At 39.6% G+C, this 24,673-nt stretch overlaps 1 protein-coding gene across 2 annotated transcripts in view; it reads left to right on the forward strand.

The window, feature by feature from the left end:
- The window catches only part of TTC29 (tetratricopeptide repeat domain 29), a 202,537-nt gene that overhangs the window by 36,422 nt on the left and 141,442 nt on the right, over positions 1-24,673 (forward strand). For both annotated transcript variants that reach the window (XM_075929998.2, XM_006133842.5), the window contains exon 6: positions 16,680-16,865. In XM_075929998.2, coding sequence (XP_075786113.2) covers positions 16,680-16,865 — 186 coding nt within the window. The remainder of the gene's footprint in view (positions 1-16,679; positions 16,866-24,673) is intronic.

Below are 24,673 nucleotides of genomic sequence, written 5' to 3' on the forward strand. Positions count from 1 at the left end.
TTTATGGCCTGCCCCCAGGCTGCATATGCTGATGTCCTCCAGGTCCGCCCCGAGTGCCCTTTCCCCAGTGCTCAGTGGTTTGCCCCCCTGCGCACATGTGCTGGTGTCCTCTGGGCCTGCCCTGAGCGTCCTCACCCCGGTGCTCTGCGGCCTGCCCCCCCAGGGCGCATGCACCAGTGTCCTCCAGGCCCGTGCCTACTGCGCAGGTGCCATAACTGCCCCAGCATGAGTCGGCCGCCACTGCTTTCCCCGCTGCCGCAGGGAGAGCCAGCCAGCTGCTCGCCCCATCCTCCCGGGTTTCACTCTCGGCTGTGTGGGGTCCCTTCACCCCGTCACAGGACGCAATTGCCCCATGTCATCCCCCATTTCAGTGAGGGTGATTAGTAACAAAACCACCCCTCTCACAGGAGAGGTGAGGGCAGGATTCAGGATGGCTAGTGAGGGACCCTTGTAATGTGGTGGAGCTGTGACCATAATGGGATGGTTCATCCCTTGGGAAAAACGGAAAGGAGTCTGGGCCAGTAAAGTTGGCCACATACATGCCAATCTTCATGGCTTCTTCCCAGAGCCTTTTTCCAGCCTCATGAGGTGTTTTACATGGACTAGTCTTGTCAGGCCAGGTGGTATGGTCTGGATACAATGCCATTACTCCCAATAAAATGCATTACATTAGGTTAGGGTTGTTCCCACCTGGTGGTAGGGTACGAATGCTCTGGTTAATAAGAGGGTTTGATATCAGAGCTCCTATCTTTTGCAACTCTACTCCATTCATGGTAATATCGTGCTCCTGAATCCCACAGATGAACCAGCTAGGTATCTAGTTCTTCCCTCGGCTGCTGTCTCATTTGACCGGCTAAATCGGTTAGCTCGGTCTGGGTATATTTTCTCACCTTCTGGTGAATCTGAGGGCGCTGGGTGACAGTGGTGGCCACATTTTCGGTTAGGGGACACACTTGTGAGTGTCAGCTGACGGTCAGGGCAGTGTGTGTGTGTATGTTTCCGAGAAAAGGTTTAACATCCGTGTCTTTACTGCTAGGACCGGGGTCCTGTCGCAGAGGGTGGCCAGCAGGCCAGCAGACACCCCGTTATATAGGAAGAGCTTATTACACCTTAGATTTTAGCTGCTAGAACACAGGGGTTCCTTCACAGCGGGCAGCCTAGGAAAGGCTGAAAAGGTGCCCCAACGGATCTTGTCACCGGGGAGTGACACAAATCCAAACGCCCAAGCTCTCCCTATGTCTGTCCCTTTATGACCGGCTGAAGTTCTTTTAAATTGTGCTTGGTTCTATTACAGCAACTGAAGGAGTCAGGTTAAAGCTTAAACAGTTACAGGTTTATTAAAGAAGCTTATAAATCATATGGTTACAATGGCTATTGCTCTATTTCTTAAACGCTAGCAAATATATATATATATAGATCTTAAAAATGGTTACAGGAAAAAGGTAAAGATAGAAAATAGAAATAATGGTACCAAGTGACAGCTTAATCTTTAAAGAGCTCTAACACTATGTATATATATACTTAAACAAAGGACCACATCCAGGTACAATTTTTACCCCTTTCTGTGCCTCTCGACTCCAGCGTGTCAGGCCAGGGCCAGTCTCTCAATTCCTAGGAAAGACGAATACGAGGTGAGCGTCCCCTCTGGAACCTCGGGAGATCAAACACCAAACCCAACCAGCAGATAGATGGTAGATTGACACTCAGAGAAAATGCGCTGCTGGACCCATCTATATACCCGTGGGGGCCTGTATCCTCTTTCTTATTTAAGATGCCGAATTGTACTGGTCCGTTTTGTGGCGCCAGTTCTTACAAGCAAGTTTCAAATTAATTTACACTTGCAAGAGAGATAACTAAATTGTGAGTACTAGACATTTTTTTTTACTGGGCGAGAGATTCCTCCCCCCCGCGGACGGCTGTGTGTTCGTATCAATATGGGTTAAGTCAAAGACACTCCTTGGCAGCCTCTTGGTCAGCAATTGGCATATCTCTGTTTACAGCCATTCTCAGTCACACAGCCTGGGCCTTTTGCTCTGTGTGCCCTGTATGCTCCAGGCAAGCAAAAATGGATATTACAAGGCGGGTTCCTGTCTGGCTACAGTGAGGTTAAAGGATTGTAAGGAGGCAGAGTTATATAGTCCGACCCCTTCTGTGGATCCCGAGGATCCGACTGAGGTAGGTCATCATCATTTGATGAATCCCAGAAGTCCCCATCCCATGTGGTGGGGTCCCAATCATTGGACCGGAACACACAGACCTTCGCCTTCGAAGTCTGGCAGTCCTGTTTATGCTTATACTTCTGATTGGCCTAGCGGACCGTCATACCTTGCAAATTCTGACCCATTTCTGCCATCTGCTTCTGGGCATGCTCTAAAGAGGCTCACTGTATTCCAGACAAGGCTTTAACCCTGTCCAATTCCTCTTTAAGCTGTGCCACTTCCTGCTGTAACCCCTTCTTCTCTTCACATACACTGCGGAGTGCACTTAGGAATCGCCATCCGGCCTGATGCACCCTTTATCCTTCTTATTTACTTCCAACGCCTCCAGCACCTTTTGGATACCAGCAGGACTGACCCCTTCATCTAGCTCCCCCTCAAACTGCACGACAGGCTTACATCATACCAGATTTGAGCAACCAAACGCCAGGCTGATGTGCACGGCCAGCCTGGAATTTGGTGCTCTACCCTATTCTCTCCCTCACCCTTCTGTTTCCCCTTCTTCCACATATTTAGTGAGTTTGTACCAAGAGAAGCCTGCTCGCTGCGCCAAAATATTGCCAGCAAGATTAAGTCTCGGGTCCGACACTGGGTTCTCTAACTACAAAAACACGCTGCACAAGTGTCTGTCAAACATGGTTCATTTCCTAACAGTTTCAGCTGTGCTCCTTAACTAAAAGAACAACATGATAGGAAAAGCGGTGTCTTACATCACTTCTGCAAGCTGGGAACCCCATTTCAGCTGTGGACGAGTGGTAGGTCATCTAGGCTTCCAAGGCACCGGTACCAGAGTCCATCGGTGAGGTTCAAATTGCTGTGCTGTGGTGCAGCTTTAAATACAGTGTCTCTACCCTGTTTTCCAGTTTGGAAGTTTCTGGGGGTTACTCATTGCTTGTTACAGGATGGCTTAGTCATACTGCTTGTCCTTTGACCTTGTTTGCATGACTAGTACATCTGGTTAACCAAAACTGTTATGTGTTCTAGTTCTTTTCCCCTACTCTTATTTATAACTTGTTCTTGCTACAATGGCACCACTGTTTATCTTAAATGGCATTTGTTCCTAGAGACTTGCTTCTGGCTCATCAGATATAGGGGAAGCAGGGGGAGTGCGGGCCTCACCACCCCTATACTTCACACGTACAGTATTAACTCCTACACCTGACTTAAGATAAAGTATCAGCCTTTGACAAGTTCTCACAGGAGGCAAGGACAGAGCAGAGATCCATTATTTCAGAGTGACAACTTACAGTGCAATTTTGCTTCAACCGGCCTGGATGCTTCTGATACAGTTGCCCATTCCATGACTACAGCTACATGGTAAAAGTTGTCCTCATTACAGTCTCAAGGATTACCAGAGAACCAAATGATTGTACAAGATACTCACCTCACAGAAATATCTTTCCTAGATAGATGGGCAAGCCTACAGATAGGCTGCAAAAGTTTATAATTTTGCACTTCATCACCTGTGGTGAAACTGATTATGGATGTCCCCACAGAAGTTTGGAGATCCAATATAAAGCCTCTACAAATCCAATGGTATTGGAAAAACTCAATGGCATGTGGTATTGGAAAATGGCATGTGGTATTGGAAAACCTCCTTGTTTCATATCATTGTGGTAGAATGCCAGACAATTTGACTGGTCTGCAGAGCCTTCCTGCTGTTGCTGAAAAGAATCATAGTGCAGATACTGGCAAACACCACCACTGTAACATTCTATAAGCAGGCAGGAGGCAACAAAAATTGTACCACTTTAATGAGATCACTTCCATGGACTTTAACCTACCAGGACCAAATAACTATCTGCTGGATTACCTCAGCCGGCAGGTATATGCCAAACATAAGTGGTTTTTAAATATTCCATTCTCAGATGAGAATCCCCTGTGACTGACCCATTTGCCACCGATGAGAACAAATACACCCTTTTCAGTTCCAGAATAGTTACCAGGCTAGGATCCCTCTAGGATGCTTTTCTCACACCTTGGTATCAAGATCTTCTCTGTGACTTTTCTCCCATCCCCATGGTACCAAAAGTCATAAGAAAAATCAAAGAAGATGTGGCTTCCGTGATACTTACCGTAAAATCCCGACTATAATGCGCACTTATGTATAATGTGCACCTATCTTTTAAACATGAGAATTCTGGCATAAACTGAGCTCTTATCTATAATGCGCACCCTGACTTTGCCGTATTCTGTCTTGCCGTATTTTGTTTTGTCTTGTCTTTTTGTATTGCCAGGTAATCACGCGTGAGCGCACGAGTATACAGTGCGCAGCGTTTCCATGCTCTCTTTGGAATGCCATGAGTTGTCGGCGATCTTATACGACTGCTGAAAAACTTAAAGTTGTTAGCTATGCTGAGGCTCATGGGAACAGAGCTGCCAGCCGTGAATTTGATTGCCTAGCATAGTCTAACATTCGGATTTGCAGACGTCAGAAAGAGCGCCTGCAAGCGCTGCCTCGGATGAAGATGGCTGAGCGAGGTATAAGCGCTGCATATCCTGAGTTTGAGGCCAACCTGGTTGAATGGGTTGCTGAGCATAGACAGCAAGGCGGTGGTGTTAGCATTGTGGAGGTTAGAATGAAGGCTTTGACCATTGCCAAAAAGTGCGCTAACACAACTAAGTTTAAAGCTTCACATGGCTGGGGCAATTGGTTCATGAATCGCCATAGCCTATCAGTCCGACGCCGAACAACAATCACACAGAAGCTACCCATGGACTCAGACACCAAGCTACTACAGTTCCAAAAGTTTATCATAAAACTACACAAGCAGCACTGCTACGACCTTTCATTAATGCAGATCAGACACCATTAAATTTCGATAATCCCTACAACAGAATGCTTGAAGTGAAAGGTACCAAGACCGACTCCATTGCTACCACAGGCCATGAAAAGTCTAGGTTGAACTTGATCCTGCTATCATACGGAAGGGGTTTCTGAAATGCAGCATCTCTAATGCTATGGATGGCAGCGAGGATGATGCCCTGAGGATGGATCTGAGTGATGATGAATTGTCTGAGGGCGAATTACCGGTATGCGAAGATGACAATGATTTGTATGACCCGGATGAAGATGTCGAGGGCTATACCCCGGAAAATATTCCTCATCTGTTCGAGGAAGATTCTAACAAACGCAAATTCGAGAGCTTCGAAGCTGAGTAGAAGATCAATTAACATACAGTATTTGCTTGTTTGCGCTGCAGTGTTGATTTCATTGTTTAACTTACCTTTTTGAAACTGTATATAGTTGCTTGTCGATGCTAATAAAAATCAACTTAACCTCTGGTGTCCAGCGATTAATTAAGTGCTGCGGAACCGCCAAATGAAAACTTTGGAAAAAAAACTCCTATGGATAATGCACACCCCGACTTTGACGTTAAAAAAATGGGAAAAAAAGTGCATACTGTACTCACAACTTTACGGTATAACTTTTTGCTGGACCAGACGTTATTAGTGCACAGCTCTATTACATTTGTCCACACAAGCTGCTGATCTTTTACCGCGGTTTGCCAGAATCAAAGACAAATTCTTTACCTAGATCTCATTCTCTTTTGACCTGACTACTTGGAAGCACATGAGAAGATGAGGGTTTTTTTTCTTGGCTTCACAACAAAGTCTTAGTTAGGGCTTAGTAGGATAATCCAGTATTTCAAATTGTTTCCATTCCAAAATGTAATAATATTTTTAAAAATTCCCACAAAACATTATTCCAGAAAAATATTAGTTCCAGGTTAACTAAAACGTTTTGTTCCTATTTTAATGTTTTAAAAATTCAGATTAAAAATATTGAAACAAAAAGTCATTTGCAATGAAAAATGTAAACATTCTGTTCCAAAAAGTTCACTCTTTTGAAATACTTCCTTCAAATTTTCTTTCAAGAAAGTAATTAAAATATACATGTTTCTGTGAAATATTTTGCTTTTTTGTCAAATCAGTCTTTTCCAAAGGAAAAACTTTTATTCAAAACTTTCAATTGGTTGAAATCTCAGACCCATGGCAAAACTCTTTCCCCAAGATTCTGGCTTTCTTCTTTCAGCTCGAATTATCAAGCTTCTAGCAAATCTGTCACAGTACATTTAACAGCTCTTTCAACTTGCTACCCTCCTGTTCAAACATACAGTGTTCACTAATTCCACTTTTTCACAGTTTCTAAAAGATATGGTTAATGTCTATAACCCTATGCAGGAGTCTCTCCCATCCTAACAACTTAGTGTAATTCTTGTAGGCCTTATGGGACCCACCATTTGAACCCTTATCCAAGTGTTTTCTTTACTGGCTCTTGCGCAAAAAGCGTAAAATAGAGATATATCTTTATTGAAAGAGTGGTTTCATAATTGCATATCTGACTCTTTCAAACTTGCAGTTCCATTCATATGTTATATAGGTACTTGACCAGTACTATAATGACCTATTTGAGAAGTGTTTTTAGATAAGAAATGATAATACTCTAGTATAAACAATATAACATTTAATATATATTTTATTTTCTGATGACAGGAATACATTTTACAAAAATGGAGGGGTATAATGACCGAGCCACACAATGAGAGATCGTATGTAGTAGTTACCTAATTTCTAATATTTTTTCTTAATAGGTTTGTAAAAGTTATTCTCAGAATAAGCTCAGTAATTTCCTAGATTTCAAAATCTAAGACGTTTACTCTAGAAGCAAATAAGGCTTTTGGAAGCCCATATCTGTTGGGTGTGCTTTCTTGTGACACAGACGTATTTGATCAGCTTCTGTCCAAGACAGTTAATACAGAAGTGGTTGTCTTTGTGCACTTCTCATTGTTATTCACTGGCAGGATAGTCATTGGAGGTCACATTAAAGTTCATTCAATCAAAGCTGTGGCAGTAACAATAGTCTGCCTCAGGTCAGTTCCATCTCTTGAGATTTGTAGGGCAGCTACCTGAAGTTATTTGCATAATTTCACGTTATATTACTGTCTTGAAATTTTGTAAGAAAGAGCATTTAAGGGTGCTCTCTCTCTCAGGCTCTTTGCCCAATTGATAGTTCATATCACCTTTTCCTTTTCCCTTTTTTGTCTTTTTGGTAGTACCTGGTTTGTCTATGCATATTGTGTATTGTGCAGTATGTTTCAGGGTTTTTTACTTTGGTATTATTTGTAATGGTATTTGCAGCATTACCTTTTTCATTTGTCAGTATTCTATTCCGCCTGTTTGAGGAATGGAAGGGAAGGTAGATTTGTAACAAACCCTCTCTGATCAGCAAAAACAGTTTTGCTACTGTTGTATTTATATGAAATAAAAGGGCTCAAAGTGTCAATTACCCTGACATTGACCATTATTAAACTGTGTTAAGTGGAGGGTGTGGTGTGCAGAGACCTGCTTAATATCATGGCAAAGGCATTAAACAATAGTTACAGGCTGCATTTGAAATATAAAGTATTAAGTAAGAATGTAATTTTAACAACATTCATAGTACCCTTTCCCTTTAGCTGGAGAAAGTTCTATAAGGAAAAATGATCTTGTTTAAAACTTGTAACAGAATTAGCTATTTAGGGCATTGCTTTTAGTTGCTGCTTCCTGGTCATAGGCCCTCAGCAGTGTTGCAAAGTATATAGTCTTGATGGGCTAAGCTCAACTCTTATTAGACAGAAGCAGGCCCACCACTGGGGAGGTGTGGTGGTGGAGGAGGAGGCAGTTGCCCTTGGGCCTAGTGATTCTAAAGGGCCCAGATGTTCCTGGCTGCAATGGCAGCTGGAGCCATGGTCCCTTAAATTGATGCCACAATGCCACACGGAATGCTCAGCAGCTCTAAAGGCTGGGGGCGGGGGGGAGAAGAGCGATATGCTGTGCTCTGGTGGCACTGTGGGCTGGATGTTCCTGACCCTGGTCCTTCCGCCCAAGGCCCCGCGCCTTCCAGGGACTGGCATGGTTGTTGGCTCCCCTGGACAGAAGGAAAGAGAAGAGGGATAGGAAAGAAGAAATAAATAAAAGGACACTCGGGCCATGTCTACACTGCAGCGTTATTTCAAAATGACTCACATTATTTTGAAATAACAGAGTGCATGTCTAGACAGCAAGCCCGTTATTTCAAAATTATTTTGAAATGACTGCCTTCTTATTTGACTTCTGTAACTCTCATTGCATGAGGAGTAAGGGAAGTCGAAGGAAGAGTGTTCTTCCTTTGATTTCCTGCTGTATAAACAGCACCTGAAGCCGAGTTAAGGTACTTTGACTTCAGCTACGCAATTAACATAGCTGAAGTTGCGTATATTAATTCCGCGTTAGCTTGCAGCATAGATGTACCCATAGTGAGAGGAGGGGTATATGCACACATCTCAGGTGGTGTTTGGGATTCAGCTGAAGCCAACAGAAGTGGCAATGTCATCTGGATCCCTCCCTGTGGTCCAATCTAAGGATGTTATTTATCGAGTAAATGACTAATTGTGTACTTGATACAATTCGTATCAAGTACGTGATTAGTTGATAAGGGGCTGCTGCAGCTCTGCAGTTTAAATGTAGTAAGAGCCAGGTTTGCAGTCAGCCTGGATCCTACTATATTTAAACTGCAGAGCTGTAATGGGAGTAGGTCCGGGACTTGGCATAAGCCGGGACTGCTTCAGTCCTGCTTGTACGGGGTCTAGACTGCTGCACCTCTGCCTTTTAAATGTAGTAAGAGTTGGGCAGCTCTTACTACATTTAAAAAGCAGAGTTGCAGCAGTCTAGACCCCGTGCAAGCTGAGACTGCTTCAGTCCTAGCTCATGCCAGGTCCCATGCTGTGCCTCTGCCTCTCCTCCATTTCCCACCCACATCACAGAAATGATGCTGGAGGGAACCAGCTTTTAACCCGCCCACCCAGCATCGTTTCCTGCTCCCCACACCCCACTTGATGCCTCTGATACAGAGGCAGCAAGTGGGAGGGAAATTTGAGTAGTCGACTATTCAACTGCTCTTTTACATCTCTAGTCCAATCTGGTGAAGATATCTCTCGGAACCAGGATGACAAAGGCATGGGGTCCCAAGAGATGGCTTGAGTAACAGCCATGATAGTGAAATTCTCTCTATTAGGCCACTTTCTAAGGATGTTAAAATGGTTAAGTGTTTTAACTCAGGGCCTGCTGTCAGACCCGCTGCCTAGTCCCATTGAAGCAGTGTGGTCCCATCGCCTAACTGCCAGCCCCTCTGTGGTTGAGGTTGTTCTAGCACAGTGTGGCTGGCTGCCAAGGGCTGATTTACTGGTAAGCATACCAACAAGCCTCTTGCTTACCAGTTAACCATTTAACAACCCTACCACTGTCCCCCAAAATTCTATTTTGTTAAGGACCCCAAACACTGGCTGGCTGGAATAGCTCACCCTCTTATTATTTTTTTTCTGACAGTTAAACTCTGTTCCTGACATATCAGTTTTGCTTCACTTATTTTTGGTCTCTCATTGTCCAATGATCTTAACACAATATTTGAATTATATCAGGTAATCTTTTTGTGTGAATTAGTTAAATCTTTCTGTCTCCCTTTTGACAACTGTAGATTATTGTGAGATTTTAAAAACTTTCACTCTCTCTATTTACAATTGAGCTCAAAATTTTAAAAATGTTCTATTTAAGCTTAAAATTTAGCAATATAGATGTTTTGTTTAAAATACAGTTAAAATTCCACAGCAAGAGCCTGAAGTTCCTAAGCATTTTTTGGGGTGGTCCTTACATTGGACCTTACATTGGCTTTAAATAGTTTTACCTGTGTGCAGTTGCCTAAGTAAGGACTGTATAAAAATAGAGTAAGAGCCTAAAACTTGTCCCAAGTAACCTCTGTTGCTATTATGCTTGTGGAGAAATGAACCTTTTGCTAATGTTAGGAGCAAATTGGAAGGCTGTTATCACAATGTTGCTACTTCAACTTTTTCCAGAGATTTGTGCCCTCCATCTCATGTATCACAACTATTTAAGGCAGTTCCAGGAGTTGCTAGGACATAAGACAGAGGCTCTGGAATTGGAAATATCAACATTCCATGAAAAGACTCTCTTGATTAGTTAACATTCCATAGCCCTGGGGAAAGAAATTCATTTTCCCCATTAATGTTAGCTTGCTGGTCTCTGTTCAGAATATCTTTAATCCTATGCACATCTAATAAAACAGAATCAGTCAACAGGTGACCCAGATCAATGAACAGGTGTTTTGGGAGCATCCCCACTGATTCAGTGGTGAGCACCATCATTATTAGGGCTCCTAAGTGGCCTTTACTTTCCCAATGGGCTAATAGGCCACACAATCCAAAAGAGACAGGTTACTCCATTGACTCTAGCCATTAGGATGGACTCACCTGACTCTGGCCATTGGACCATGCTGCCCTGAATAAGAGGGCTGCTTCTTGATTCTAGTCATTAGGCCATACTGTCCTGAGGGAAAGGGCCACGGATTGACACTAGCTACTAGGACACACTGCCCTTAGCGAAAGGGTCATTTATGGACTCTAACCATTAGAAAAACAATGCCCTGAATGAGAGGGGCACTTATTGACTCTAGCCATTAGGTCAGGGCTGGGCAAGATGTGGCCTAGGGGCTGGATCCGGCCCACCTAACACTTTGATCTGGTCCGCAGTCTACATCTGGCTGGATTCCATTTATATCTGCTGCCCAGGCCACTGAATTTCCAGGCAGTGGTTCAGGCAGCAGGATCATATTTAAATGGCTCATGGCTGCCGGTCACAGCGGTACCCCAGCAGGGGCCGGAGCTGTGAGCCCTTTAAATTACTGCAGCAACCGCATGCAGTTGCTTGAGAACTACCAGCTCTTTACTTCAGAGCCTCTGGTCCCAGACAACTCTGGAGGGAGCTGCCTCTTCCACTCCAGGCCCAGCCCCGAAGCTGGCCTGTGACTACCTACCAAAATTCATTAAGTGGCCCCCCTGCAAAAATTATTGCCCACCCCTGCATTAGGTCATGCTGCCCTCAGCGAAAAGGCTATTCATTGACTTTGGCCACTAGGTTATATTGCCATGTAGTCAGGGTCTAACAAATGGCCATACTGCTCTTTTTTTTTTCTTTCTTCTCCCCCATGTAACATAGTCTCCATGATAGGGATTACTGGTGACTGAGACTTTTCTAAGCCCTTTATTATATTTGTTGCTCTCATCGGCACAATCTTCCAGTTGTCCACATTTTTGCTGAGGCATAACACCTAGAACTGGATGCTCTTGTTAATCACCCCAGAATGATATTCTCTGTTTTCACCACTGCATCATATTGTTTACTCACTTGCAATTTGCCGCTCCCCTATCACCCTTGATTCTTTTCAGTAAAATTACCACCTAGCCAGTTATTCCCCAACTTTTAATTGTGAATTTAATTTTTTTCTTCCTAAATATAGTGGTTTTGCACTTGTCTTTATTGTTGTTAATTCAGATAAATTTGTCAAGATCATTTTGAATTTGGATCCTGTCTTCCAAAGTGCTTTTAACATGTATCAGCGTGGAGACATCCACAGTGCCTGGGGTCATTTGGCCAAGGAGTTAACATATCACTTAAACTTCTTTATTTTGGATGCTTAGTTACTGGGGCCAAAATAGCAAAGAGTGTGGGTGGCGGGAAATGTAGGCAAGGGAAGGTATTGCCTTCCCAAAAATTCCTACACTCCCAAGCTGCCAGGGAATGCTGTGGCTGTGGCATAGCAGCGTGGCTCCCTGGCTGTCTGAGACAGCTGAGAACATAGAATGGCAACCAGGCTCCTGGACCGCCCAAGAAGGCTGGGACTGCAACTCAGGAACAATGAGGCTGAAATGCCCTTCAACTATGTTAAGGGATTTTATAAAAAGGAAGATGATCCATTGTTCTCCTTTGTCCACTGAAAGTAGGGAAAGAAATAATGGATTAAACTGAAATAAGGGGGATTTAGGTTAGATATTAGGAAAAACTTTCTAATGATACAGATAATTAAATATTGGTATAGATTACCAAAAGAGGTTTTAGAATCTGCATCATTGGAGGTTTTTAAGAACAGGTTAGAGAAAGGCATCTCAGAGATCATACAGGTATACTAGATCCTATCTCAGCACGGGTGGTATGGACCTCAAGAGTTCCTTTGCAGTCCTAAATTTCTGTTATTGATATCTAGATAGATAGATATGGTTTTTATCTGTTGACATTGGTGTGCTTATCATGTAGAAAGCATTAGTAAATTTACCTTTACTATTTATGCTAATCACTCATCATCATGCTTTGTTTGCTGTTCAGCTAGTCAAAATATTGGCTTTTGCCAGTGGCAAGCATTAAGTTCATTCTTGCATTGTGAAATTTGAATGTCTGTGTCTTGGAGCAGTAATGCAACATTGCATAATTTAGTACATAGATCAGTATCTCCTACTACAGAAGAGATTGCAGTAAGACTTTTATATTATGCAATGTATGGTCATTGGGCAGAAAAAATAATGGCTGCTTTACATTGCTTTTTATCACAGTTTTCTCTAGTGTGCCAATTAAATAAATTATTACAACTTGACCATTTACGGCTGAAATTACTAAAATATTTATCAGTTACATGAAGGTTAATAGTTCTTTATTTCAGAAGAATGCTGACTCCTTAAACTGAATTTGCATCACATTATTGAAGCAAAAAATAGAGTAATATTTTCATTGAAGAAACAAAATACAGTAATTGGGAATAACAACACAACAAAGGACACAGGAAGCTTATTTGTGATAATTAAAACACAAGTGAATCTGTCAGAAAAGTAAAATAGAGTAACAGTGAGTTACAAGTGTTGAAAAGATCATTCAGAGTCACAGAATTTTTTTGGCCTAAAGAAAAGACAGAAGAGTCCTCTAATGAAAATTCTGTGTATTTTCAGGGAAATGGATAATGGAGTCTTAAAAAGGATAGAAAATGTGTAATGTAAGAATGGGGGTGAGAACTGTGAATAGTTATGATAAACTCTGAGAAAGCAAACAGGAATGGAGAAGGCAAAAGCTGAATTAACAAGAGGACAGAATTGTTTAACAACAAGGAAAGTAGGTTTAGTTGTCAAAAGCAGGACTGATGAGAGGCATCTTTGGGCCCTGGGAGGACCTGGCTCTGGATCCCCAGAAGGGGTGGGGCCTTGGGTGGAAGGGGCAGGGCTTAGGGTTAGTCCCTCCCAGCCAGCCCTTCAGCACCACTGGAACTGCAGGGCATGCATCTCTGGAGGCTCTGTCAGTGATTTAATAGGCCCAGGATTTGATCTCAGCAGTGGCAACATTGATAGCCAGGGATGCTGGGGCAGCTGCCCCATTTCACCCTCACCCCACCTTGTCTTTAACCCTGGACAAAAGAAAAATAAATGGGCAGGAAGAGTGGGAGAAAAGAGACTTCAGAGTGGCTTTAGAAAACATTAAAGAGGGGAAAATGAGCTCACATTACTGAGATTGGCCAGGATCAGATCAAAAATAAAAGAAAAATTAAAGTTAAAGGTGTTAAGGATGGTAAGAAAGATGGCGCGGTATGTGATTCTTGGAAAAGTCTGAACAGGGAATAGCACACACACGAACAAAATCAAAATGTGCTGCATTGCTTCATGAAGGTTAACTTGAGGTAATAAAGAAATTAAACCTGTTACCAAATAGTACAAGGCACTTGGAGTACTTATTTGTTAGTCTGTAAGGCTACGTCTAGACTGCAAGCCTCTTTTGAAAGAGGCTTTTTCGAAAGATACTTTCGAAAAAGAGCGTCTAGACTGCAACCAGTACTTTCGAAAAAACAAGCCGCTTTTTCGAAAGAGAGCACCCAGGCAGTTTGGATGCTCTCTTTTGAAAAAGCAGTTTGCATTACATAGCGCCTTTTTTCGAAAGAGCACTTCCGAAAAAAGGCATTATTCCTCATGAAATGAGAAGTACCGCAGTCAAAAGAAAAGCCACATTCTTTCGATTTAATTTCGAAAGAACGCGGCTGTAGTCTAGACGTAGGTGAAGTTTTTTCGAAAAAAGGCTACTTTTTTCGAAAAAACCCTGCAGTCTAGACACAGCCTAAGGTACCAGAGGTCTGCAAGTTGTTTTAGAAAATATTCAAGTTTTCATTTTGAAATAAAAGATATAAAAAAGGGGATGGTATAGAAAAAAACTAGATCTGAAGCAAAGAGCTACATATATAAATTTTGTACAGAATACTCTTCAGAGTAATCATTGGTAACTTTTTGTTCAGACAGTTGAAGTGACTGACATGAAAGTTACCAGTTACAATCCATATATTTGTTCTTTACAGAGGTTTGACTTTTTTACACCTCCTCTACATCCTCTTTAGGAAAAAAAAAAAACATTACGTCTGGAGTGACCCTGTTAGATCAGCTATTATGAAGTCTTCAATGTAGAATTTTAAAAATGTTTTGATGTGATAGCCTGGTTTCTAAGCAGTAGGGAAAGATTTGAACTCCAGAAGTGAAAACCTGGCCCTTTTCAAATCAATGGGATTTTTTTTCCATTGATTTACGGGGGGCCAAGATTCTGCCCAGTTTTTTTCCTTGTTGAAAAGATTCAGGGGGTAGCTGAGTTAGTCTGTAACAGGAAAAACTTAAAAAACAACAAGATGCTACTAGACTATTTGTTGTTTTTTAAGCTTTTCCTTGTTGAGAAAGAGATAAGTGGGTGCAAAGTCAGGGTATCTGTTCCTACTCCTCTATGTAGATCCTGTCATTGCTTTGAACAGGAAAGGTAATCAACTGTAAAAACAACAGCAAAATTTACAACTCTCAGAACTCCAAAATGCAAAGCAGCTGTTTTCACACCTTCGGCTAACCAACAGTTTCTCTTACCAAACACTATCTGACCTGCTGTGAGATATGCAAGGCAGTTTTATATATGTTCATCTCAGGATATTAGAGAGACAAGGTGGGAGGTAATATCTTTTATTGGGTCAACTTCTGTTGGTGAGAGAGGCAAACTTTCGAGTCACACAGAGCTCATCTGAAGAAGTGGGCTGGGCCCATGAAAGCTCATGATACCATCTACATGTTTTGTTAGTCTATAAAGTGCTACCAGACCTTTTGTTGTTTTTTAAATTAATCCTGTACAGACTTAAGTCGGCTACCCCCTGAAACTTCAGAGCTCTCAGCTGCGTGGCTTGAAAGTTTGTCTCTCACCAATGGAATTTAGGACAATAAAATATATTACCTTACCCACCTTGATCCCCTATTGTGAGATATGTCTGTTTTAACCCCTCAATTTTCCCAAATATATAAAAATCCTCTAAGAACCTAAAATCATGTGCTTCCACTCAATCACCAGCAACATAAACAATATATCAATTAAAATTATAATAGCATTTTAATTAGTTGTCCAAAATCATCTCTGTCTTAAGTGGAGATGAATTCGTTGCCTTATGTCAGCAATAAATTTGACAAAAGGGTTATATGTTCTGCTAATTACATCTGTAGACCCATGAGCTCATGACAGAATAGGTGCTTTAATTCCCTCACCCCGTAAGAGGAGACAATGTGGTAATTATTGTCAAAGTTGTTCAGTGTGATGTGTAAGCACCGGATTATTAATCTCGTTCAGCAGATCATTGGGATTAACTTCTCTGATTTTTGAATCTTTTGATGGGAAACCTCTGCTGTTTCATATAAAATGGAAATTACAGCAATAAACAGTACATTTGAAAATATTTTTAAATCCTTGGATTTTGGACTTGCAGCTAATGAGTTTAAAAAGCTTCATAAGGTATACAATGTGCTGCTTATGTTGCTGAGAAGCTGCACAATGAACTACATTTTCAGTATCTTTGTAAATTTTAGGGCAAGATTAAGACATGTTTGTATACGTGGAGAGCGCGTACTCTGTGAGGCTGCTACTTCATGCTTACTCTCACAGATGAGTAGAGAGGGGATGGAGGCCTTGGCTGGTTCTCTCAACATGCCAGTAGGAAGTAATCTTCTGTTGGTAAAGAGCAGAAACAGACTGCTTTCTCCTCTTATACAAGGAGATTTGGCATTTGAGTTTTATTTCCTTTCCAGAGCTGCTCTGAGGGCAGCACCCCCTGTGTGTCTCAATCCAGTGGAAGTTGTTTAGGAATCATATAAAGTTCTCCATTCTCCTTTAGAGGAGTTGTGCTGCTCTAAACTCAGACATCTGCATAACAGTATGTTGTGATGACACTGGATTATGCTTTCTCCCAGGTCCATTTCTGTAACAGGTGCTGATTTTACATAATTTGATAAAATATATTCTGGTCTGGTATACAGAAAATAATATTCATTTATTAATATTCCTGTCACAATTCATTTTTCAGAGATGCTTTTACTTGGAGGTTTATCTCATGTCCTTAGTTTATATTTGTTTAATCAATTATTTATTTGAGAGTTTAACTCTATGTAGACAAATGGAGCACAGTAAACATTCCTTTAACTGATGTATTTATTATGCAGTCACTGTTACTATATGACAAGAAATCTGATTTTACCAAACAGGCCTATCATTGTGAAAGTTAATAATATTCCATTGTTTTGACCGAGTTGTATTTTTTTTTAACATTTTAAGAGTATTATGAGGAGGTATACAATAACCAACTTCATTTGGCCTACTGCTTCAACAACCCTGTGGACAAATGGTTAAGGAATTACTTTTATGAACAATGCTTTAATACTGCTATACTGATCAAAGTTGATGGTGGGAAAAAAGAGGCGGAAGCACATGCAAATATGGGCCTTGTCAATGAGGAACAAGGTAAGTAACAGTTTATATTATTGTATCAAAATGTATTTCCATTTTCACACAGTAAAATTCTGTTGTACCTAATTGCTATTCACATTATCTCATAATAGATTATTTGATGCTAAAATATCTGTGGGTTTGTGAAGTTGTCATCATTTACATTTTTTTATCAGCAAATCAACAAATAGAATAGTTCATCATCATTAGAGAGAAATTTGTCTCCCCCCCCCCCCCTCCCCTTGACATGCCAACTGTAGTTTGAAGGTTCTCTTTCAAGCTGAAAACAAGACATATGAACAGGGGAAGCATTTCTTTATAAAATGTAGGTTTGGTAGGGACCTCAAATGGTTATCAAGTCTACTCCTCTCACATTGAAGCAGAATTAAGTCTAAATATTTAGACTGTTCCTGACAGATGTTTATCTAACCAGTTCTTTAAAACTTCTGAGGTAATCTGTTCTAGTGCTTAGCTATCCTTCGAGTATGAAAGATTTCCTGATAGGCTAGATAAATTTTCCTTGCTGCAAACTAAGCCAGTTATTTCTTATCCTGAACGTGAAGAATAATTGATCACCCTCTTCTTCATGATGATCATTTGTATATTTGAAGGCTGGTATTGTGTCTGCCATCAGCCTTCTCCTCTCTAGGTTAAACATGCTCAGTTCTTTCAACCTCTCCATTCCATCATCCCAGCCTGAATGAAGCTATTGAATAGTACCAGACCCAAGACAGATGTTTTCAAGGCCTCATTGAATACATCATCCCAGTCTGACAGCGAAACATTGATAATGTGACTCTTTTTTTAACCAATTGTATACTAATTATATAATTTAATCTAGACCATATTTCATTAGTTTAATCAACACAGTGGCATGTGGGACTCTGTCAAAAGCTTTACTAAAATTCAGATACATTGTGTCTACCTCTTTCCACCATCTGCAAGGTGGGTTACTTTGTTAATGAAAGAATTTCAGTTGTTTTAATCTGTTGTTGACAAATCTATGTTGGCTATTATGAATCAACTTATTTTCCTGTATGTTTTCAGAAATGCATTGTTTAATAATGTTGTTCCTGGTATCTAGGATCAAAATTAGGGTACAGCTCTCTGAATCATCCTTTTTTAAGATAGGTTATTATGTTTAACCCTTCTCCTATCCAGTAGCAGTTTTCTTTGAGAACTCTAGAAAGAGTGATGCGATCTCAGAAGACTGAGGAAGGGCAAACATAGTACCTGTCTTTTAAAAGGAGAACAACGAGAATCCAGGGAAAGGGAATTATAAACCAGTCAGCCTAACTTTGACCCCTAAAAAGATACTGTTTGTAAGCACCTAAAAATAATGGGATTATAAGGAATAGATGTGAATCTTTATTTTAGTAAGGCTGTTGGCACTCTCAAGGCAAATCATAGCTCTAGAAGGAACCTCTAGAGGTCATCAAGTCTAGTCCCCTGCACTCCTGGTAGGACCAAACACCATCTAGACCATCCCTGACAGGTGTTTATCTAACCTATTTTTTAAAATCCCCAATGATGGAAATTCTACAGCCTTCCTAGGAAATTTATTCCAGTGTTTAACCATCCTGACAAGAAGCTTTTCCTTGTGTCCAACTTAAACCTCCCTTGCTACAATTTAAGCTCTTTGCTTAGAGGTTAAAGAGAATACTTTTTCTCCCTCCTCCTAATAAACTTTTAGTTACTTGAAAATTATTGTCATGTCGCTCTTCAGTCTTATCATTTTACAATCTTCTATATGTTTGCAAGTGGATTCCTGAATTATTTGCTTGATTATTTTTCCTGTTACAGAAGTTAAGATGACTGGTCTGCTTATAGTCTCTCACAATCCTGTGTGTCCTTTTTATAATCAAACTAGGGAGATTTGGTCGAAATAATATTACTATATGGTAAGGTACACAACTGATTGAAAGACCACAGTTATAAGTAATTCACTATAAAACTAGGAAGGAATATTTAAGAAGAGTCAATCATGGGTCAGGTGCTATTCAAAATTTTCATTAGTGATTTAGATAATAGAATGCAGATTATCCTTAGAGTTTTTTGGATGGCAACAAACAGGAAGGAGTTACAGATACTTTGGAAGACAATGTTAGAATTCAAAATGACCTTGACAGATTGGAGAAGTAGTGTGAAATCAGCAAGATGAAATTTAATAAAGTGCAAAGAACTTCACTTAGGAAGGCAAAATCAAATGCATAGCTATAAAATGGGCAATAACAGGATAGGTTCAGAAGGCTAGCACTGCTGAAAATAATCTGGGGGCTATAGTGGATTGAATTTGTCATTGAAGTTGTGAAAAAAGCTAATACTCTGGAGTGTATTATGTAAGAGACAAGACGTAACGGTCTTGCTCTACTCAGCACTAGTAAGATATTACCTGGAGTAATGTGCCCAGTTCTGAGTGCCACATGTAGGAAAGATGTAGAGAAATTGAAAGGGATCCAGAGAAGAACGATGCAAATGATAAAAAGTTTAGAAAAGCTGACCCAAGAAGAAAGATTTGTATAAAATGGGCATGTTTAAGCTTGAAAAATGAAGACTAAGGGGAAGACCTGATAATTTGTCTTCAAATATGTTAATGGCTGTCATAAAGAGTACTGTAATCAATTTTATCCTTGTCCACTGAAACTAGAATAAGAAGTCATGGACTTAATCTACAACAAGAGGGATTTAGGTTACCGTATTAGATTTTTTTCCCCTATCAGAGTAGTTAATCTCTAGAACAGATTTCTGAGGGTCAGATGTGGTAAAATCCTCATCCTGGAGGATTTTAAGAACAGGTTCAACAAATATCTGTCAGGAATGGTCTAGGTTTACTTGGTCCTCACTGCTGGAGGCTAGACTCTATGTTTCTATGATTCTTCGGGATTCTGGAACCTCACCCAGCCTGTGCTGCATAGTAGACACCACCCATATTAATAGGAGTAAGTAGCATTGTGATATGGTGCATTGAGACTCAGAGTTACTCAGATTTGTCTGCATCAAAAAATGTTCCTCAGTAGCCCAGCTGGCCCTGTTGGCTCTTCAGCCAGTGCTTGTAGGTCTTCTTCCACAGGAAGTGTAAGCATTTATAACTTTATGTATAGCTTTGCGTTGCATTAACCAATTACCCATCCCAAGGTGAAGGTTCACATCTGCTTTAACCTGTGAGAATTGAGCCCCCAATATCAATTGCAATACAAAGGCTGCCAATAGAAGAGAGAACTCCACAGTGCAAGAGACTACATAATGCTTTTTCTATAATAATTACTTTAATTAACCAACCAGACATTACATTGTCGTCTGGTAGAGGAGAGAGACCAATGTAGATTATATAATATTTACATTACACCAAGGTCTCATAGAAAGACCCAAAGTGCTAGTTTTTTTCCTCTCCATTGTCATTCTGGAATCTCCCCTTGACCAAGGCATACAGGGTGGGATACCGCTTTCATAATATGTTATATTGATATCCACTGTGGCTTATGCATATTTATTAAGGTTTTATCCCTTTTTCCTTATTCGAAATTCCACATCCCATTACTTTTTGGGGTTCCTGGTTTTTATAGGCTAACTCATTAGTTTCCCTTCTACTCATTAACATTTATATTACCTTGTCACCATGCTAACAGGAAGTCTCTAATATTTCACCCTAGCTACCAACATCATCTTGGGGAGTCTGCTGATCTCTCATAGACATTATTGTCCAAACTCAGCAATTATTATCAAAACATCAGCATATCACAACAATAGACACAAGCTTGGAACATTTATTATCCTAAGTCCTATGGCCTAATTTGACAATGCTAAATATCTTACAGGCCTGAGATCTATAATCCTTTGTTACAACATTTAATTTATATTTATATTTCATTTCTATGCCCTAAATATAACTGATACCTTTTATCCTTGGATACGGACTATAGTTGTGTCCAATGAAGAGAACCTTCCAAATATACACCAAGAATTCTGTGTGTGTGTCAGAATCCATAGAAAATCTGAAACAGAAGCTCTGAAATTTGTGAATTATGCCATTTATCTCAATGGGAGGTGAACTTTGAATAATTATTTTAATTTATATTCTGATAGAACACAAAGGTAGGGTACAGTATACAATAAAAAAATCTAATTATGCCAGTATCACATGTTTTGTTAGTCTTTAAAATGATACCAGACTATTTGTTGTTGTTTAAGTTTATCCTGTTTATCCGAGTTATCCAGACTAACTCCGCTACCCCCTGAAGCTATTTACCTGTTAAGTATTTCGCAGCTGATTATTATCACATCCCACTTATATGCTTGTAATATAAAACCATGTTTCCAGTTGCTCAGAGTACCAATTATTCTCTATCCAGGTTCCCATTGACAACTTTTAAACTTCAGTCTCAAAATTCTGCATTAAATTAGGATGACTTTTAAAAACATTCAGTATTGTCCTGATTCTGCCAATGTTGAAGACTGTTAAAATTTCCATTGAGTTCAGTGAGACCAGCATTAGACCTATTCTGTGCACTTTTGAAAACTCCACCCTAAAAATGTAGGCAAACCATAAAGCAAATGAGATTTTATATTAAATTTAACAACAGAGGAGATGCTTTTGCCGTTGTGTTCATTTTCATATTTAGTTCAATAAGAACCTTTTTATCTAAAGTAGTTGCAAAATTTCCAGTCTACTGGACTGGAGTGTCAGAATGCAGGCTCCTTACAACAAACATACGTTAAACTTGCCATGATACTGGACCTTGAATTATAGACTTAGGATTTTTTTCATAAACATACAGAACTTTTATGCCCTTAAACTAGAGCCACTTGATGATTACTTGTTCTATTAATTCCCTATGGGACATCTGGCGTTGGCCACTGTCAGAAGAATGAATCCTGGGCTAGATGGACCTTTGTCCACTCATTTTTATGATCTTATGTAGGACTTGTATGTTGCATCTATCCTACCCTGTCATAGGTTAAAACTGGTTTAGTGGCTTGATCCAAGGCGTAGTGAAGCCAGTGGAAAGATTCCCATTGACTGTGGGCTTTGCATCAAGCCTTTGATATTTAAGTATCTTATTACTAGATGGATACTCCTATTGTTCTGTAACATATTAAAATCAAATTCTTCCATCTTGTTCCCAAATTAATCTTATTTAATTAGTCAAGAAGAAATGATTAATTTGGAGTTTGAATTTTTCATGAATAGCTTGTCAATAAAAATTGTAATTGTATTTATATTGTGAGACTTTGTTAAAGAAATTCATAGAATTGTCTCAAGTATCTAAATGGAGGTTATATGCATATGTCTAAACATGATCTCCAAATCTGCTATGTCTGCAGGCAGAAACAATACGAGTTCAGATAAAAAATACATTAGACAAATGTTAATGTTGCAAAGTGAATTATTGATAATAATGAGTTAAAGTTAAAGTTACACATGATATTTGTCCTACTGTTCATGCACATTGAGGCATTTTTAATTCAATGGTCTAGATTAATTCAGGGTGAACTTCACCCTTGAGTGCACCAGGAAAAATATAGCAAATTTGCCCTATTTTTTATTTGTAGTGCAATATTGCTTAAAACCTTTAGTGAGATACTGTACAAAAAGATGAACACTGTCCTAAAGCTGATGGATAAAACTAACAGACTAGGGGAGCACAAAGTAACAAAGAAATGATTTGGTGCTGAGGTCTTGTGCTAGATTTTACCTGCAGACCAGTGAATGCAGCAACTTGTCAGTTGAGAAAGAAACAAGTATAATTGGAGAAATAATCCGATTTTTCAGAGCTCATTTTTATTTCCAAAAACAGATCTCAAAATCTTAACAAATTTAGTCAAACAGCTGATCAATAACCACTCATTTCCTTTCCAGTTCCATCTCCCTGAGAGGAAGGAAGACACACCTATTCTCTGTGATAATGTTCTTTAAATCAGCTTCTCCTTTCTTTATCATTCTACTCAGATCAGCAATGTGACAGGTGGCAACCTGGTAGCCCCATATATGCTAGAGCCTTTTAAAACTTGTTCATAATCTGGTTGCAAAATGCTGTCCTCTCCTTCCATCTCCATTTCTAATTGGGAGTTCCATATTTTGATCAGATGAGCAATCTGAAGAATGGCAATTAATGGTTCCAGGTAAATGTGTTGCATTGATTTCAGTAGTTGTGAAAAGAATATGCTTTTTGTGACAGAAACCATCTCTTTTGCACTTAGCCCAGTGGAGTCCTGGTCAATGGCCAGGGTTTATAAGTGCCACCATTATACAAATAACAGATAACATTCAGAGAATTCCAGCTGTTGGTGATGTTGCTGCAATGTAGCTTAGGGTCAGATTCTGCAACTCTCATTATGAGTAGTAGCTTACTTTCCAGGTAGTCTTGTTGACCTTTAGTCTGTGTACATCTCTGTGTGATGACATGCTTTAGTTTCCCTTTTTTTAGAATGCAAAAATTCCCCTTTTCAAAAATTTCATGTACAATGAAATGTACAGTGTAGTGATTTGGATTGACTTATAAGGGATGCCTTGCTATTAAGAAAAAAATGGAAACAGCAACACTTCTAATGTCCCTTCATTTTAAGCTCTGAAGTCTAAAAGGACCAGAAAGCATGGGAAATAGTTTCTGGAGTTTGTCTTCCATTTTGAGAAGGTAAATGATTTTGTCTTCAGTCTTAAAATAATGAAGAGTTATTAAAAAAAATTAACTTTTACATTTTCCCACAAATATCAGTAGAGCCTATTGAAAAATGGAATTTTCATTTCACAAGAAATTCTGAGATTTTTAAATTTAGTTTCAATCTGACTTGGAATGAAAAGTTGAAATTTTTGGATATTTTTAATTTAATTTTGATTTTATCATTTTTACTATTGTTTATTATAATTTCTAATATACAAGTTGGCTTGTATATTATGAAATATTATAAAACTTGCAAATTGCAATGGTAAAATAAAAATGAATAATTGATTTCAACTTTATTGAAATTAAATGTTTTATTTTAGTTTCCTGTCATAAATTTTGATGGAATTTTTAGGTTTGTAGGGAATACTTCTGTTTCATCAGATCAATATTCTCTCATGAGAAAGTACTCCATCGGGAATTTTTCAATCAACTTTAGTTATCAGGAGTACCTCCTTTGCTAAATAAAGGAGTAAAAACAGATAACCTCATCTAATATTCAAATGCTAACTTTTTGCAACTTTTGCACTTGTAATATTTGAAATGATGGTGAGTGTAGTGTTATTTAGGCTTTTATAATCTTGGCTGTTGTAACTAGAAAATAATATAAAGTATTTTAATATGTAAGTCTTTAAGAAGTACACTGGTTTAGGTCACTGGCAGTATGTTTAGTTCCTAAATATTCTTATAGTTCATAATTTGAGTATGATAAAATGAGTATTTGAATATTTCTTTATCATTATTCTATGTATTGTATAATGTAGCAGTAGTTGTATTTTGGGTAAATTTTCCAGGTGCATGTATTTTAATCTTTTAATCTTTATTTTAAAAGATTAATATCCACGGAGAACCAGAGACTATTATCTTGGCTTGGAGGTTAGTTAGGGAAAAAAAAGGGGGGGAAAGAGTTTCCACATATTACATAACTGGGTGATTTACGATGTGCATTTCCCTAGATTACAAGTGGGAAGGAAACTTTCTGAGTAGTAGTTCAAATCCTTTGTCCAAGATACCTTGTGAGCAAAAGAGAGGGGCACTATTAATAGGTGAGATCTGAAGACCATTTCATGCCTTTCCATGTACTATAGGCTTCATGTAGTGGCCCTGTCCAGTTCCAGTTACCTTAGGGAGTCAGTCAAGAAATATCACTTTAACTCCTGTCTT

This window comes from Pelodiscus sinensis, chromosome 4, assembly GCF_052426305.1.
Source record: "Pelodiscus sinensis isolate ZL-2025 chromosome 4, ASM5242630v1, whole genome shotgun sequence".
NCBI lineage: Eukaryota > Metazoa > Chordata > Testudines > Trionychidae > Pelodiscus > Pelodiscus sinensis.